This window comes from Ochlerotatus camptorhynchus, unplaced genomic scaffold (assembly GCF_037179485.1).
Source record: "Ochlerotatus camptorhynchus isolate MF236.1 unplaced genomic scaffold, CSIRO-AGI_Acam_v1.1 ptg000020l, whole genome shotgun sequence".
NCBI lineage: Eukaryota > Metazoa > Arthropoda > Insecta > Diptera > Culicidae > Ochlerotatus > Ochlerotatus camptorhynchus.
In genome coordinates, this window is record NW_027040512.1 from 336,885 (window position 1) to 356,239 (window position 19,355).

General features: G+C 38.5%; 2 protein-coding genes across 2 annotated transcripts in view; one reads left to right on the forward strand and one right to left on the reverse strand.

The window, feature by feature from the left end:
* Window positions 1-19,355, reverse strand: part of Gs2 (glutamine synthetase 2) — a 457,408-nt gene that overhangs the window by 267,239 nt on the left and 170,814 nt on the right. The gene's annotated exons all lie outside the window — the stretch shown is intronic.
* The window catches only part of twin (CCR4-NOT transcription complex subunit 6-like twin), a 504,060-nt gene that overhangs the window by 1,487 nt on the left and 483,218 nt on the right, over window positions 1-19,355 (forward strand). The window contains exons 2-3 of the mRNA XM_065224368.1: window positions 8,020-8,572; window positions 8,640-8,815. Of these exons, the coding sequence (XP_065080440.1) occupies window positions 8,268-8,572; window positions 8,640-8,815 (481 nt within the window). The 5' untranslated portion in view covers window positions 8,020-8,267. The remainder of the gene's footprint in view (window positions 1-8,019; window positions 8,573-8,639; window positions 8,816-19,355) is intronic.

Sequence of the window (19,355 nt, forward strand, 5' to 3'; positions counted from 1 at the left end):
GTAGGCCGAGTTTGGTGTCAAGAAGCAGTGTTAGACTTTTGACAATATCTCAACGATTGGTTTCTCTTTATCAAATTTTACGGTACATACGGAAAGGTAAATAAATTTGGAAGCCATCAGTAATAATAACATTCCGTTTGGTGCTGAACTGCGCTAGATTAAGACAGATAAAGTGCGGGTTGTGCTTAGTAGGCCGGAAATGGGGTATTTAACCCTACTCAAAATATGAATGCTCTTTTGAAAAGTTTTGTTAGACCACAAGTTAGAAAGCTGAAAAACAGTATCAGAAGATTATAACTTGTACCAAAATTTGAGCCTTGAATTTGTCTGGGAAAATCATAGAACTATATTAATTATTTCGTGTTGATTCCAAGACAATTTCGGGATCCTAAAGAAGTTCCAGAAATTTCAGAAAAACTTGGAAAACTTCACAGAATTGCAGGGATCTTCAGGAGCATTTCGAGCACTAAAGAAGTATATGGAACTTAAGGGAAGATCCGAGAACTTCAGGATCTTTCATGAACATTAGCAAATTGTGGCAGCATTTAAAAAAATAGGATCTCAAAAAATAAGGGGAATTTTAAGGGGAGTTCAGATCCATTAGTTTCAGAAAATTAGCGGAAATTTCCAGAATTTCCCAGATTTTAAGATAACTTCAGAGATGTTAAGAAAATTATTGAGGTATTCACATAAGTTCAATCAAATTCAGGACAGTACAGAATCATTGACATTAGAGAAATTTCATAACATTTAAAGAAGTTTCGAGAACTTCTGCGAATTGTTAAAACTTTAGGCAAGATCTATGATCGTTAGAAAAATTAATGAATCTTTAGGAAGTCCGAAAACGTCCAGGGAATTTTATGAGAAATATTGTGAGCATCAGGCTAGTTTTTCAAATTATAAAAGGGTAGTTTCATAAACTTCAGGTAAGCCGGCGCCGGTGGTGTAGTGGTAAGCGTGACTGCTTTCTAACACCCCAATGGGTCTGGGTTCAATCCCAGCCTAGGTCGGTGGGATTTTTCTGAGGCATAAAAATCCCTGGTCACGTCTTCCTTCGGAAGGGAAGTAAAGCCGTAGGTCCCGGCCCATGTGTGTTGAATGGGTACGATATCCTACGCAGGTGTGGAAGCTGCCTTCCTGCACATTCGATTGCCGTCAATGGATGGCAATTGATGTCCGTCGGTGATTGGCACTAGATTGCGGAACAGAGACCGACCTTAAATAAAGGAAAGAAGAATAAACTTCAGGGAAATTTGGGGAGCTTTCAAGTAGTTCTGAAGACCTCTGAATAGTCCATCTTATATTCAACGGAGATTTTTCATGAAAATTTACTTGGAGTTCTCCTTAGCATTAGCTTTGTATTCTCCAGAAACTATCATGGAATTATTCTAGAAATTCACTTGGAACGCTTCTCTGAATTATCTAAAAAAATATCACCAGAATATACTTAGAATACTTCTTGCAATTGCATTGAAATTTTCCTCAAAATTTTGTTGGAAGTATCCTCCGCATTCAGTAAGAAACATTTTGGAAAGATTCTCAAAATTTCATTTCATTTCAATTTACTCACATTGAAAGTCTGCTAAGGATTTATTTGCATTACTTCTCAAAAATTCCTTAGATTTCTCCTCATAATTTGTTTGGAAAACTCTCCTGGAATTCTTTTCCGAATTCCGTTGAAATCGGGAGTTATTTTCAGATTTAATTGTTATCATCTTTTAGCATCTCCCTCACCCCCACAGTATTCTCTACAAATTTCCAAAAACTGATGCTTTGGATTCGTTTTCTCCCACAAACTAACTTCATGAAATTATCCTCAGAATTTCCTTGGAATTTTCCTCTGAAGTTCACAGGAGTTCTGCTCCTCAGAAATTCTTATTAAAATTTACTTAGAATTCAATTCAGGGTCTTCTTGAAATACAAGGTACAAATCGGTTTGATCATCTCTCTTTACCAAACTCCCCCGTGAGAGAGAGATAGTGAGGGGTATCGAGCAGAAATTCCGTTTCCGTACCACAATTTTTTGAAATAATTACAAGACGACATTTTGAAAATTTAACAAGATCCAAAATGGCTGAACTTTAGCAGACATGTAAATCAATGTCCATCACAAACAATTAGGCATATCATTAGGTATCATACAAAGATCGTTTCAAAAATTCATTTTTTCGCTATTTTGCCTGGAACTGCTTACAACTCTCTTGTGAATAGTATTCAATTTTAATTTTGAGGAAAATGGTTGATTTTAGGAGAACTTGCAGTGAAATCTAAGGTCTGTTTCCAAGGCAATTCTGCGGACCTGCTGATTTCTGGTGTAGCTTGAAACTAGTTCTGTGAAAAAATCTTATGAAATTGTGAGGAGAGATTCAAATGAATTCTAAGAAGGAAAATCCCAAGAGAATTCAGAAGTAATTATTCAAATAGTTAAAAAAAAAGATTACATCCCATCATTTTTCGAGTGAAATCGCATGGCAATTTCTGGAGCATTCTGAGCAGAAATTCTGCGCAAGAACGAAGCCACATTTCATGGAAATTTTAGGATAATACTTAGTGAATACTTTTGAAAATTACCGGTGGACTCTGAAGAGAGTTACAAGGTAGTTCTAAATGGAATTCCAAAGGAATTGAAAGGAGAATCTTAAGGAGCATTATAAGGGGAAAATCAAGGAATATCTGAGTTTAATTTCAGGAGAATTCTGAGAAGAATTCGAAGAAAACTCTGAGTACAATTCTACTAAAGATCTAAGGAATATAGAATTGGGAGAAAATGCTATACTTATATCAAAATGAAGCTTTAGTGCGATAATTTATTAGCTAAAGAAAGTTCTGAAGAGGATAGATTGATAGTTCCGTTAGAGTACGGCAGTGTGAAAATTTAGCAGAAGTTGAAATTGAGGGAAGGGCAATTGATGTGACCTCTCTTAACTCAGTCGGTAAAGGCGCAGCTACAAAGCAAGGTTGGAAAATTTATCGACTTTCCTGGGCTGAGTATGATTGTACTTGCCACATTAATGCAAAAACGGTACAGGCATCGAAAGCTCTCAATTAATAAGTGTGGAAGTGCATCTAGAACACTAAGTTGAGAGCACGCAATAAGCATATATGCGATAAGGAATAAGCTTGTAATGCGAAGAAGAAAGAAGCCATTGATGCGACAATACTAATCGACTGTGCACTCCTTTGCCTAGCTCACACTTGATGGGTGAGGGGATTTGAGGTATTTCCTGTACCATCATCAGCATTGTTTATGGTTGTACTGAGTTATTACATTATATCAAAGTGTTTGTTACTTCATACGTGAAGTTTACGATTACATAGGTGGAAGAAAAGCAGTTGAGATGACTACGTTGGTCATGACGAGAGAAGCAAACAATAGTTGGGTAAAGAAGATTTGGATTATAACACACCATCGTCTGGAAATGCTTTCGGAAACTTGGGGCTTCAGGTAGTTATAAGAGTCGCTAGAACTAATCTTCTGCCGCAGACTCGTTTGCCTGTGAATTTAAGGAAATACCTAAAGTCCCCTCACTATTTGATTAGTATTGTCGCTCAATTTCAACTCTAGCGGAACTTTCAAGCTATCCTCTTAAGAGCTTTTTCTAGCTAAAAAATTATCGCACTAAAGCTTCAGGTTATTATTAGTATAGCATTTTCTCCCAACTCTGTAATCGTAGACAGACTTTAATCTATCATTTTCGAGTTTGCACTCGCTGAGAACGTTTTTCATATTCTTTCAGTTTCTCCCCTCATTCGTTCTAGTGCTGTCAGTTCTGAGTATATGTGCAGTCATCTGCTTGTTAGAATTAACACTCTTTCAGTTTTCTTTCGCATCCAAGCAGTGGCGTCACCTTAACCTCAATCTACCTGTACACCAACTCTCAAAACATAAAAAATCATCAACATATTGCTTGCAATGGATAGATATCAAGTTAACTAGAAGATTGAGTGTATTTTTCAACCGATTCGAGTATGAATATGGCATTAAATCTGTTTTTGAAAGTTGGTGCACAGGTAAAAAGTGAGGTTACGCGACGCCACTGCATCCAAGGATGGCAATTTTGCTGTTTTTTTAGTTAATTAATTTATCTCTCTCACTCAAAATCAGTTAAAATGCTATTTTTTCCAAAACAAAAAGTGCTACAATTGTTGTCATAACTTTCATGGAAACAGTAACAATAATAATTTCAAGTAATAGTGAAACTCGCAATACCTTCTGATTCTACTTAAGTGCCCTCAGGGATCCACGACTGCCTTCGTTATGACTTAATTTTGTTTTAAAGAATTCAAAATTGGCTTCACCGAACTAAATTTAAGGGATTTTAGCGTACTAGATAATTTATACAGATCCAACAACATTCTTAGGGGCTCAATAAATTGCAGTGTTTGAAAAATGCTGGATTTTTAAATTATTATTTGCGATATAAATTTGCGGATAATTGAAGCCAATTTCCAACTAATTTGTTAGCTATATATAAATTTAGTATAACAGATTGTCAAATGCTTTTTAAAACCGTGATTTAAAAAACCGGGAAAAACCTGAAATTTTAAAATGGAAGTTCAGTGTCCACCCTGTCTCAGGAGAAACTTAAGATACTTCAACGATTGTTATCAGAAATTTGATAAGAAATCCTTACCCATAAACAAATTTTCAAGATCATAGATACAGAAAAAAAAACACAGATTTGAAAAAAAAAGATTCAGAGTTAAAAAAAAGCAAGTTTCAAGAGATTTTACGATTCTAAACGAAGAAAAATCTTCAACACCCTGGCAAATATTTTTGGCATGGTGGAATTGAAAAAAGAAATGTGATTTTCAATCAATATCGTGATGGTGGAGAAATTTTCAAGATTCTGAAATATGGAATATCTCAAGATTCATTAGAAGCGTTGGACTTTCATACGCTACGATTTATTTTATATCAAACTTATGAGATTTCTTTGAACTTGGAGCTTACATTTGTTTGGGAAATTTTCAAGATATCAAGACCAGGAAATGACGTTTCAAAGCAGATATATCTTCCTTTGAAATATGATCAACTTATTAATGACTATGCCTCTATCTATTTAAAAACCTGATTACTGCTGATTCAAATTGTTCAAAAGGTGATGGCAAAATCTTCACTTGCCTTGCAAAAATCTACAGTTGTGTGCTTCACAACTTATTTGAATAGCTATCCAATAATTTCATAAGTTCATAGGTCTTCAAAGGTCTTCACAGAATTTCAAACAGACATGTCTTCAAATCTGGCATCCCTGCTTTACAGTTTGACGTTAACACAATGGAATGGCAAGTTTTATTTTTTTCAAGGATACAGATAACACTTACACTCCACCGACAGAGACGTCATCCACCAACATTTTACATAAACATAGGATAAAAAGTGTAGGCACAGTGCATTGTGGAATAGCATTAAATATCACTAATTAAATGATGTGCATGTTGTCAAAAAGCTCCCGTGAACTTCCCGGACTCGTAAAGATTTTAAGGACATCGTCCAAGACTTCATTGTGCTTGTAGATCTTCAAGATCTGAACTCCAGAATACTTTGGAATGATGACAGAAGGTTTAATGAACTTCTCGGACTCATAAAGACTTTCAGGACATTGTTCAAGGCTTCATTGGGCCTTGAGATCTTTGAAATCTGAACTACTTTGGAGAGCATTAAATTTCTCATTGAAGCCATCCGATGATGTGCATATTGACCGAAGACTCACTTGAATTTACCGGACTCATAAAGACTTTCAGGACATTGTTCAAGACTTCATTGACCCTTTAGATCTTCATGATCTGAATTCAAGAATACTTTGGAGAGCATTAAATATCTTATTGAAACCATCCGATGATGTGTATGTGGACTGAAGGCTCACTTGAACTTGCCGGACTCATAAAGACCTTCAGGACATTGTTCAAGACTTCATTGACCCTTTAGATCTGAACTCCAGAATACTTTGTAGAGCATTAAGAATCTTATTTAAAACAACTGAATGATGTGCATGTTGACTGAAGGCTCACTTGAACTTCCCAGACTTATAAAGACTTTCAGGACATTGTTCAGGACTTCATTGATCTTGCAGATTTTCAAGATCTGAACTCCTACTTTAGAGAACATTATACCCAAGTAACCACCAAGCCCACTAACTACCCGATAATCGCCCTTTTTGCGATACAAGGTAAATATAGGGTTTCCGAACTTTATATCAGTCGTATATCAGCCTTATATTGCAAAAAGGGCGATTAGCGGGCTTGTTGGTTACTTGGGAATATCTTATTGAAACCATTCAATCTTAATATGCATGGCTCACTTGAACTTCCCTGACTCATAAAGCCTTTCATAAAGCCTGTAGATCTTCCAGATCCGAACTTCAGAATACTTTGGAGAGCATTAAATATCTTATGGAAACCATTCGATGATGTGCATATTGACAGAAGGTTCAGTTGAACCGGACTCATAAAGACTCTCAAAACATTGTGCAAGACTTCTTTTAGATCTCCAAGATCTGATCTCCATAGTACTTTGGAGAGGAACAAGTATCCTATTGATATCATCCAATGCCAAATCATATTAATAACTTAAAGGTTATCTTGAACTTCTTGAAGTCATATGGATTCGTTGAACCTTTATTGAGCCGATCTAACTCAAGATCTGAACTCCAGAATGGTTTGCTCATTGAACATTAAATATCTTATTGCAACCATTCTAAGACGTACAGCTTTTTAGGGCTCTGATGATGTGTTGAATACGTCGAAAACGGGCTTATGATACCACATTGAGTCAATAGGACATCAAGATCTTAACTCCAGCACATTTTGAAAAATCTAGTAGACACATATTAACACAAAACATACCAAACAATGAAGCAAGACAATATCTTTGTCCACCTCCTTGTATAGAGAATTCCTTAGACTTTGATGAATGTATCTGATGAGAATTTTCAAGGAAAAATGGAGATAATTTCAAGGAAATGTGAGGGAAAATTCCAAGGAACTTCTCCTTTCAAGTTAGTTTTGAGAAACTTAAGATTCTAGATGAAACCTAAGGAGTATTCCAAGGTAGTTTTGAGTACGCAAAAGGCAACTCTGAAATTAATTCAATGAAAATTCTGAGGATAATTTTAAAGGTATTATGCGAATTTTCAAGGGAATTGAACTCCAAGAATTAATTCGGAGTAAAGACTAAAACTGAGTGTTCACTTGGCTGTCGACAAAAGCAGGCCACTCTCGATGTGTGCCACGCGATCGTCTGTTTTCTCGGCAGCACCCATTGTGTGGTCATCCTCATTGTTCTTCATCAGCTGTTCTTTCGGTCGATGCGTCGACTACTTTGGAAAGCAACCGTTTCGTGATTAGTGTGTGAGTGCTAACCACGTTTTGCGTCCCTTGCTGCAATGGAAGCGCTCTGCCCCCCGATGGCGCAACTGCCATACAATGAAACCACTAGAAGCGACTCCAGTTCTGATGGACGAGGCTTTTTGGATAGCGGAAGATGAAGTGTTTATTGTGTTGTACCTTTTGACTATATTTTTTTTAAGATGTATTGTATGATAACCAAGTATCCTCGGCTCTGTAAAGTTAATTCGTTTGAGCCTTATCAAATAAATTAAATTAATAAAAAAAAAAGACTGAAACTATCCTAATCAAGCAGAAAGTTGAACTAGAAAACAGATAAATAGTCTGAACATACGTAAATAGACGATAGACTAGAAAGATGGGTAGATATGTTGAAATGGTATGTAGATAGACTAGAAAGACAGATAGGTGGATTGAAAATGCGAACTAGAAAGGTAGACAGACTGGAAGACTAACAACCGAACCAAACAGCTAACAGTTCGACTAGAAATCAGGTAGGGTCCGAAAGGACATATCGAACGACCGGAAACGAAACAGATCAATAGACTAAAATAACTGATCAACTGAAGGTCATTTAGTTTAATCAGAATCACCGATAGCTAAGCGGGAAATTCAGTGCAATAGATTTCTCAACAAAACTAACATTCCGCCTTTTTCTCCCTCCATCCGCAGGAACCATCTACCGCGCTAGCCAAAGTACGTTGTAAAGCAACCGGCACCATCTGCGCCGCCAAGCGTGGTTCGCTAGACGAGCCGCACCCAGTTTTGCTGCAACGCAGCCGTCATCTAACGCTAACGCGCCTCCTCCTCCAACCGTCATCATCATCGTCATCATCGCCCGGGCAACATCGGCGCCGCCAAGCGAGCGAAGCGAACGCAAGTCAGTCTAGCACCATCCGGAGACAACGCTGCCGAAGAAGATGTCCCGCAATAAAGACAAGTACGACAACAACAACCCCCGGCGGCAGCAGACCTTTCTCTCGGCGGAGGACATTGCGGCCGGCAAGAAGACCTGCTGGCACGGCGTCGAGATAACGGGCAGCGTGCGCAATCTCAGCCCCACGCTGTGGAAGTTTGAACATCTGACGGCGCTCTACCTGAACGACAACTGTCTGATGCGGCTGCCGCACCAGATCGGTCAGCTGCCCAACCTGCGCACGCTGGACGTGTCCAGCAACAAGCTGCGCAGCCTGCCGGCCGAGCTGGGCGAGCTGATACATCTGAGGTTGGTCAGTCCCATTCGGGACCTTACTTGGATTTAATTTAGCTCCGCTAACCGATTGCCTTTTTAGGGAGCTCCTGCTGAACAACAACCTGCTGCGTGTGCTGCCGTACGAGCTGGGTAAGCTGTTCCATCTGCACGTGCTCGGGCTGCACGGTAACCCGCTCGGCAAGGACGTGATGTCGATCTACAACGAGCCCAACGGAACGCAGAAGCTGCTCACGTACATGCTGGATAATCTGTCAGGTAGGTGCAAATATATTGATCGTAAGAATGTTAGAGATTTTGTGGGACGGTGAACAGGTTCAGGGAAGGCTATTAGGGGGATAATGTAAGGGAATATGGCTTGAATCGTCGTGAAAGAATGGAAAAGCTTGTTATGATGGTTTTAAAAACAAGTGCTTTTTGTGCCTATCAATGGAATCTTTGTATACCGGAGTGGAAAAGGTGCTTTTTTCCTGATTAAAATAATCGAATAGCATAAAGATTTCATCCTGGAGCCTGACCACGGAATTCCTGGGATCCGTATTAAAAGAAGTACCATTCGAAGATCTCTCCTAGTATGTATGAAATGCATTTGATACTTCGAAAGTCGACACTAGACAATTCACAGTCCTTTTTGGCATTGTGATTGATGTAAAATATTTGCTTTTGGTGAATTATTGATAACATCAAACGGTGCCAGATTCGTGCCGTATATAAATCTAATTCCATTCCACCCCGTAGACATGTTCGCAAATCTCGAAGAACAGCAGAAACATTGACTATGAGTTAATATCAGTTTATCGAGTCCGACGGTCGCCTTTGTTGGATGAACCGAACCGGATAGGATAGGTGGCTTGAGTTGTCGGACAGACGTTGCACGATTATTCCACTGTCGGCTTCCTCTCAATAATCGTTTGATTCCTACAGGCTTACATCCAACACCTCATGCAGCAGCTGGGTGACTTCAGACATACTTCTAAGTAACTGAAAAGGTCCGCTCACATGACTTCATCCGGAAGTTATCCAAAAGAAATATGTGATAGAAAGACGTTCATACGACTGTTACGGGGAAATCCATAATGACTAAGGGTTTCAGGAGTATCGAGGGCCGGACGGCCTGGATACAAGGGGGTATTTTATTAGATTTCAGGAGGACTTCCCAAGAACTTGAGAAAGTCTGTCTGATTTAGAGGAAAGTTTTGAGGTTTCCAGGACTTCCAAATGAATTAAGTAAAACTCCACAGAACTTAGGAGGGACGTTCAGACGAGTAAAGGGAATTTTTGAAAGATTTCAAGTATACTATTACACGGAACATCCTATGCAAGAGATCATTAAAAAAGGCTTTACAAGGCTAGTCCAGAACTGCTGAGAGAAGTTTGAAGTACTCCTTACTTGAGAATTAAGAAAAACGTTTCAGGCCCACATATAGAGGACTTCAAGGGAACATTCAAATAGCTAAAGGATTTATAGAATTATTGTTCTGCCAACTGCAGAGAGACATTCTAAGAACATCAGATGACTCTGATGTCCTCTTATCTGCACCGTATAGGATGGCGGAAAAATTGCATGGATTTTACAAAGCTAAATAGGGCAGATGTTCCAGTTATGGCTATACGTTTCTATTATGATCTAGGGATTCCCATACTCCATAATTGGAACACACCATAATAGGAATGTAAAGAGATGGTGCATCTGCCCTAGAGATCTATTCAATTAACGGCAAGAAAATAAATTCTGGCAACCATGACGAATTTCTGTTCGAAAATCTATCGGATAATACAGGAATGTTCGAGGTTGATTTTTGAACTGTCACTAAGAAACTGAACAACCGATAACTGACAAACCGACATGATAGCAGAGCACAGACTTAATAAAAGTCCTCAATCTGACATTAGCTACTCTTAGCTACTCTTGCCCAGTGAGTTTAGGTAGCCGTCACCTTGAGTGACTGCCAGAGCTTCAACGGCAATTACCGTAATTTTTCTAAGCAAGCATTCCGGAAAGTGCTGCGACTTTCAAGGAAATTCTGCGAACTATAGAGAAGGTCAGTAAACTTCAAGGAACTGCAGTGAACTTTAGGAGAGTTCTGCAAACTTTGAAGTCGTTCTGGGAACTACAGCGTAGTTTTTTGAATTTCAAGAAAAATATTTGTAAACACCCGGAAAGTTCTACGAGTTCAAGAACACTAAACGAACTTCATTGAAGTTCTACAAACTCCAGTCAAGCTCTGCGAACTTTAAACAGGTTCTGAGAATTTTAGGGAACTGCTTCAAACTTTAGGGACGGTCTGTCATTTTTTTTGGTAAGTTCTTTGAACTTAAGCGAAATTCTAAACTTCAGTAAAGTTCTGCAAACCTTATGAGCGTTCTTGCGTACTTCAGGATTTCCAGTTACTTAACTAAATTACCAGCCTTAATTGTTTTGATATGCGAACTTCAGGATATTTTTGTGAACTTGAAGGAACTTCTGCGAACACATGTAAGTTCTACAAACTCCAGGAAAATTCTACGAGCCCCACGATTTTTTTTTACAAACTCCAGAGGAACAGCGATGATTAACAACCTTCAGAGAAGGTCATTGAACTTCAGGGAAGTTCTACAAACTTCAGGAAAATACTGCAAACTTTAAAGAATGTGCTTCGAACTTCAGACAAATTCTTCAATCTTTAAGAAAAGTTCTGCAAACTTCAGGGAAATATTTTGATCCTTGAAGAAGTTCTACAATCTTCAGGAAAATTTTGTGAACTTCAATGAAGATCTCCGAACTTCAGGAAAATTTTATTTTATCAGTTCTGCGAGCACCAGGAAATTCTTGCAAATTCCAGAGAAACAGCGAAGTTCAACAACTTCAGATAAATTCTTCGAACTTTAAGAAAAGTTCTGCAAACTTCAGGGAAATATTTTGATCCTCGAAGAAGTTCTACAATCTTCAGGAACATTTTGTGAACTTCAATGAAGATCTTATTTTATCAGTAAAGTTCTGCGAGCCGCAGGAAACTGTTGCAAGCTCTCGAGAAACAGCGAAGTTTAACAACCTTCAAAGAAGATCATTGAACTTCAGGGAAGTTCTGCTAGTTTCAGGAAAGCACTACTAACTTCAGGAAAATACTGCAAACTTTAAAGACTGTGTTTCAAACTTCAGATAAATTATTCAAACTTTAAGAAAAGTTCTGAAAACTACTGGGAAATATTTTCATCCTCAAGAATTTATACAAACTTGTGGAAAATCCTACGAACTTCAATGAAGATCTTCGAACTCCAGAAAAATTTTAACAACAAGTTCAACATCCTTCAGAGAAGATCATTGAACTTCAGGGAAGTTTTACAATCTTCAGAAAAAATACTGCCTACTGCAAAGACTGAGCTTCGAACTTCAGATAAATTCTTCAGACTTTAAGAAAAGTTCTGCAAACTTCAGGGAAATATTTTGATCCTCAGAGAAGTTCTACAATCTTCAGGTAAATTCTACGAACTTCGGGAACGCTTTGTGAGCTTCAGAGAAGTTCTTTGTCCTCCTGGTAAATTATACGAACTTAAAACGACTTCTGTGAAGTCTAGGAAAATTATATGAGCTTTATTGCAGCTCTCCAGGAATGTTCTCAAACTCCAGGAAAGTTCAACAAAAATAAAATAAATTCTTCAAATGTCAGGAAAGTTTCTGTTTTTCTAAGAACACCACATTGAAGTTCTACGAAATCCCGGAGATATGAACAAGGATTTTAATTTTATTGTAGCTTCAATGAACTGTCTCGTCGGGTCGTGGGTGGAACAACTCCCACTCCATGTCAGAGAAAACAGGTATGATAGAGAGAGTTTGTTGCGATGTCGCTTTCTCTTTTACCCTACCCTGATGAAATGTGATCGAGGACATGAGCAAGGAGATGAGGACGGCGCAAAAATGAGACCGCCACAAAAAAATTTAAGTACGGCTCTTCCTCTCATCGTGCAAAATAATCAATTTGATAATTCAGATAACTTACCCGGCAAGAGCCATAAGTTGTTTCCCGCTTCCCCCGGGTAGCCAGAAATAGCCGGGAAATGGAAACACTAAGTGGGAGCAGTGGCGAAATAGCAGTTCAAATCACGAAAGAAATTCGAAACGTAAGAACTAAAGCATTACAAGGGTAGGGACCTTCAATGCTCAGACGGCTTTAGCAAACCTCCGTGGGAGCTTAGGAGAGACGCCCAAAGGATTTTCTTGAAAAAGTCCTGAGAAGGCTTCTTCAAAACGCTCATGGGACTGGAGTAAGCGTTCAGATAAATAAAAGGGGATGTTTAGCGAGCTATAGTGGGACATCCTAAGGACTTCTGGGGACACTCCCAAGAAGATTTCCGGAAAAGACCCCGGCCTTACGGGAACGATCAGAGAATCAAAAGAGTATGTTCAGGAAAATTCCTTGAGACTTTTTGATATGGAACATCTAAGTACTTTAAAGGGAACTTACACATGACATCTAGACCAGTAGAAGAGGCTTTCAGAGAATTGTTGGAAAATATCATCAAGATTAATCAACTGGGACATCTAGAGCGTCCAAGGGGAACGTCAAAAGGGCTTCACAGTGAGCGTCCAGAGAAGTTCAGAGCATTTCGGTCTAGAAGAAATCACGAACAGGTAGTCAGACTAGTGCTTTCAATTCCTGGCCCGGGAAGCGGGAAATAGTTGATGGCTCTTCCCGAGAATCGGAAAATATTTTAGTTCAGACACCAGAAAAGTATTGAGTTGAATTCATTACGTTAATTCATTAGAACGGCTATTTTTTTAATTTCTGTCGAACGATTTATTATGTACAGAATAGTTTAACCACAGAACCCAAGTAACATTTCAACTTACTTGGGATTGAAATATTTTCGCTCCCATCCCCGAAATTTTATTTTTTTAGCTGCTCCCGATTTTGTTTCGGACTTCTTGCGGAGGTTTTTTTGCGATTACCCTTGGTAGTTTCTTTTGTCCAAGAAAGTATTTTCGAATTCTCCCAGAAGCCTCTTGTAACATTCCTAGAAAAATGGTTTCCCGGTATGTCCCGGGTAGGAAACACTAGATCAGACCACTTTTTTTATTAATTTAATTTATTTGATAAGGCTCAAACGAATTAACTTTACAGAGCCGAGGATTCTTGGTCATCATACAATACATCTTAAAACTATAGTCAAAAGATACAACACAATAAACACTTTATCTTCCGCTATCCAAAAAGCCTCCTCCATCAGAACTGGAGCCGCTTCCAGTAGTTTCATTGTATGGCAAATTGTTGTACGCTAACGAGGGTCAGAGCGCTTCCATTGCAGCAATGGACGCCAAACTTGGTCAGCACTCACAAACTCATCAAGAAACGGTTGCTTTCCAAAGTCGACGACGCATCGACCGAAAGAACTGCTGATGAAGAACAATGAGGAGGACCACACAATGGTTGCTGCCGAGAAAACAGACGATCGCGTGGCACACATCGAGAGTGGCCTGCTTTTGTCGACAGCCGAGTGAACACTGAGAGCTTCAGACCACTTATGGGAAGCGTCTTAATGTCTTCAAATCTAGAGAACTAAACGAGCTATCCATAGGACTTTTATGGGAAACGTCCAGACGACTTAAGTTCATAATTTTGGAAGGACATCCAAGTAATTAAGTTGGCCATCTGGAACATTATACGAAGACGTCAGAAGAGCTTTAGAGAGATGTCAAATTCATCCATTCTACGCTGAAAACATCCAGCAGGAAAACTCGAAGGAAATGTCGAGAAGAGAGGCTACAAGAGGAATTCAGGAAGCCTTTATGGAACTCATGGCAGACGCCTTGAAGAGTACACCCTGTCTACTACCTGAAAAAAACCGGGAATTATATTTTTTCGTTGAAAAACCTGGAATTCTCAGGGAATTACATAATTGCTCAATTAATTTTCAAATTTTCTTATATGAGGTATGATTTAAGAAACAAAAATATATATATATATAGGAAAAAACATATGAATTCTAATAAATGTTCATACGACAAAAAATACAAGCGACAGTAAAAATCACCCCCAGTAAAAATCCACTGGCCGCCACAAATTTTCAAATGGTTTATTTTAACTGCTATAAATTTCTCGTCATGCATCCGGTTTCATCAAAATGGGTTTCTTTTCGAAAATTTAATGCCATTTGTACTTTGACCAACTTTTGCCTGTCCCGATCATTTTGTCTATCCCCTGTAGGTCTACTTCAGAGGTTCAAAAAGCTAAGTCTAGAGGCCTTTATAATTTCTAGATTGGATCAGAAGACCCAGAGCGTGACTTAACATAAAAGTTTTTTTAGTCAATTTCGTAGGCCTTATGGATTAAGCTCAAAGACCTTAGAGGACTTATCAGTCAGTTTCCGTTATTATTGAATAGTCTTGGGGACTCAAAAGCCTGTAGGATATGAGTCAAATCCAGAAGCATTATGGGTCAATTTTTGATATCTTTTCGATTAAACTAGAAAAGACTAACTTCGAGTAATCTTCAAAGAACATGTATGTCTATTCTGGGCTAATGGCTTGAGTAATCATAATAAGTATCTCAAGATATGTATGGCGATTTTTGATAAAAACTAAATAAAACAAACTTATGAAAACTTTTGGAATGTTCAAAACCATGGACAGTTGAAACCTGATAAAAATCGTAAAACAAGAACTATTGGTCAAAATTTTCAACTATTTGTTAAGGTCCGTTCAAACTATCTGATTTCTTGGTCTGATTTTGACCGCCGCCATAGTAAAAAATCTGCTCGATTTTACTTTTGACACACTTTGTCGAACCTCCCTGTTTGCTGGTGTTCACACTGCTTGAACATGTCGAAGGAACTGTCAATTTAGATTTTAAAACAAAACTGTATCAGGACCCTATCAATTCAGTAATGTAAAAGAGCTTGGGTTTTAACCCACGATCTTCTGCTCAGTAAGCAAAAACGATCGCTCTAAGGCCACAGCGCCCCTTACATCACAACGAGCTACGACCGACGATCGTTCATTATCGGTTACAAGAAGCTATTACAATGAAATGAAATCCTCCAAAGTAGTTAGCAATGTCTTGCAAATCGGATCAGGCTTGGTCTAAATATACTTATTACTTTTCTGAATCGATCCTTCAATTTCTTTTATTAACCCATGATTTTCTACTCATTAACAAAACCGATCTAGGGTTGACGAGCATTTCAAAACCACAACACTCCACGGCAAAATATGATTAAGTTTTCACTTGGTATTTAATGAACACCAGAGATACGCGATAACTCATATATTTTCAGCGGCTGATGGTTAATTTTAAATATACTAACGATACTGCCAACGGCGACTACAACGGCGATTACAACAGCGACTACGACGGCGAATACGACGGCGCCTACGACGACGACGACAACAGCGAATTTGTAACTTACCATTTGTCTAGGATATAACCTTTGCCCGGCTTCATGTCTGCTATCTGTCACTGTTTGCAAAAATAGCTAATAGCAATTACCTTTGTTGTAATACTTCCTTCAACGAAAGGAAGGAGGTTCGCGTCTAGTGCTTGCCCCAGGAACCGTTCACGGCTACCAGCTACCGCCTGTCCAGTCTTGGGCGTATCCAGCGAAGTATTCTTCAGATTGCTCACAATCTCCGACACTGGCGAGAGACCAGCAGACGAGCACTTTTGCAAGCCGTAAACTTGCTGATGCACGGCAAATAGACGTCGAATCACCACCAAAACTCGCGCCGGACACATTATCAGCACTTTCCCCGGCTAATTTGCCAACCGGACCGTGTTCAAACCGCGGTGACGAGACTCTCGATAGAACTACTGTAACACTGCTCGAAAAATTCATGTAAATTTCTGCGAGATATAGCGCACATAAAAAGACGCTAGATTTGGCATAAATTTATGCGATATTTCGTGTAAATTTTAGCGCAATATCGCATAAATTAGCAATATTGTATGCAAGCGTGTAAACGATTTCGCTGTTTATGCCAAGTATAGCTCAAAATTAAACGAAGGGAAATTTTACGCGTTAGTTAAAATTCAGAATTTTTTTTTCTGTGTACACGCCGAAAGCGTGACATCCAAACACGGTGAACCGACCTCCTGGGAGGCAATGAAAACCGTGAAAATGAAACTGACGCTTCGTCGTAAATGTTCTGTCCATCAAGAACTGCGATATGAAGACGAAAAAGGATTTCAAAACTACCAGAATGTCGATACCAACTTTCGACAAGCTAGTTGGAAAAGTTCTCAATAGATCTACATGTTTCCTTGAGTTTTGAAATTTTTCGTTGAGAACTCAATTCTGCATATTTATTTGAAGACCTTCGAACGTCCCTGAAGTTTCTGTTCTCTCGTAGAATATCTTCCATTCGAACTTTCCTGAAGATCTGCGAATTTCTCGGTAGTTCTGTAGATTGCTTTGAAGTTCTGCAAATTTCTCTAAAAATCTACTAAGTTCCTGAATCTATGCAGATTTAAGATCCTTATAGGGGAAATGGATGTAATGTCGGCAATTTTCAATCGACTAAATTTTCAATAGCCACCATCTAGATAAACTTGATAAATAGTAGATTTTTAGCGATGGGCCCAATTTTAGATCCATAGGCCAACATTAGAGCCATTTCCCCTATATCAACAATTATCTCTGATGTTCATTAAATTTCTAATAATCTACGAACTCCTCGAAAAATCTGTAATTTTCTCTGTAGATTTTTATGATTCAATCTGTGGCGTCACCCTAACCTCAATCTACCTGTTCAACAATTCTCAAAACGTAAACAAATAAAACAATATTGGTATCAATCAATACAAATCAATGAAACTAGAAGACCCTGTGCCTTTTGAAACTGATTAGATTGTATCAACCTAATTACCCTAAATAACGTTTTCAAAGTTGTTGAGCAGGTAAAAAGTAAGGTTACGCGACGCCACTGGATTCAATGAATATCTGCAAATATCTCTGAACATCTACACAATTCCTTAAAGTTTAAAAAATGTATCTAAAATTTTTTGAGCTTCCCGGAAGTTTAAGGAAGGTCTCTGAAGAACTGCTAACCTTTCTGAAGTTGTGCAAATACCGCTAACGATCAGCGGACTTCCCTGAAGTTCTGTAAATTTCTCTTAAAATCCAAAACCCTCACTGAAATTCTGAAAAAAATATTTAGATATCTGCAGATTTTTCACTAGATTTACGATCTACCCTCTGAACTTTTCTGAAGTTCCTAAAATTTCTGTAAAATTCTGTTAAGTTGTCTGAAGTATTTCTTCTCTGAAGATCTACGAACTGTCCTGAAGTTCAATAATTTTTTTCAAAGTCTTGTAAATTTCTTTGTGGATTCCTGGACTTCCATAAAGTTCTGCGGATTTATCTGATATTCTTTGAAAGCTCTACAAATTATCTGAAAATATTTGAACTTCGTTGAAGTTTAGAAATTTCTCTGAAAATTTACTTATTTTTCTGAGGTTGTGTAAATCCTTCTAAAGATCGGCGAACTTTTCCTGACGTTTTGCAATTTTTTCTAAAAATGTACGAACTTCCTGATGTTCTACAGACTTCTCTTAAGGCCTACGGATTTCTCTTAAGTTCTTCAGATCTATCTATTTCCAACTTCCATTGAGTTCTGCAAAATCTTGGACTTCCGTACTTCGCTGAGATTTGTTTTTGGAATGAAAGTACTTTTTTGAAATTTTACGAATTATTCTGAAGATCTCACATTTTTCTGAAACTGTTGAGCTTCCTGAACCACTGAATGTCTCCGAAGATCTGCAAAATACCTTGCAGTTCTGCAGATGATTTCGTTTATTGTCTATTCATCTGAAGTTCTGCAAATACCATTAATTTTTAACTAGTTTGTTTATGTATCAATCGCGTTAGCTTTACGGAGCCGATAGTTCATAATTCTTTGTTTGTAACAAAATTCACTTAATTCTATGTCTAGTAGGAGTTGGGCAGAATACTCGCGGCTTACTCGAGGTTAGAGAGGTACATTGTTCTTTGTTTGTAACAAAATTCACTTAATTCTATGTCTAGTAGGAGCTGGGCCGAATACTCGCGGCTTACTCGAGGTTAGAGCGGTACATTGTCGAAGGATAGGATCAGGGGAGCAGCTTGGGGGTAAGGTTTCGTTGTCTCATCAGAGCGTTAGCAAATACCATTAATGTTCTGTAAAGTTGTCTCCTGAAGCTCCGTAGTTCTATTCTCAAGATCTACGAATTTCCTTGAGGCTCAATAAATTTCTCAGTAGATCTGTAAACTTCTTTGAAGTTTTGTAAGTTCCTCTGTAAGCTCTCGGGCTACCCTGACGGTCTTCTAAATTACCTAAAGTTCTCAAAATTTATCTGAAAGTATTTGAGCTTCCTTGAAGTTTTAAATGTTGCTCTCAAAATCTACAAATAGCGGCGCCGGTGGTGTAGTGGTAAGCGTGATTTCCTCTCACCCCAGCAGGCCTGGCCTGGCCGGCGCCGTTGGGATGTTCTGAGGCATAAGATCTCTGATCACGCTTTCCTTCGGAAGGGAAGTAAAGCCGTTGGTCCCCGGTTCATGAGTTGATGGGTCGATAGGTAGGTTCCAGGTGTAGGAGCTGTCTCCCTGGCGTCGGTAGCATTGGTGCTCAGCACGGAAGATAAGATCGACGGAAAAAAAATCTGCAAATTTCCCTGAAATCGTATGTAATTTTTTTTTAATCACCGAACTTCCCTGAAGTTCTGCAAATTTCACTGAAGATCCATTAAAATTTCTAAGGTTCAAAAATGTATCAGAAAATCTGCACACTTTCTTGAAGGTCTTCAAATTTATCTGAAGATCTATGACCATTCTTGTGATTTTTACAGAA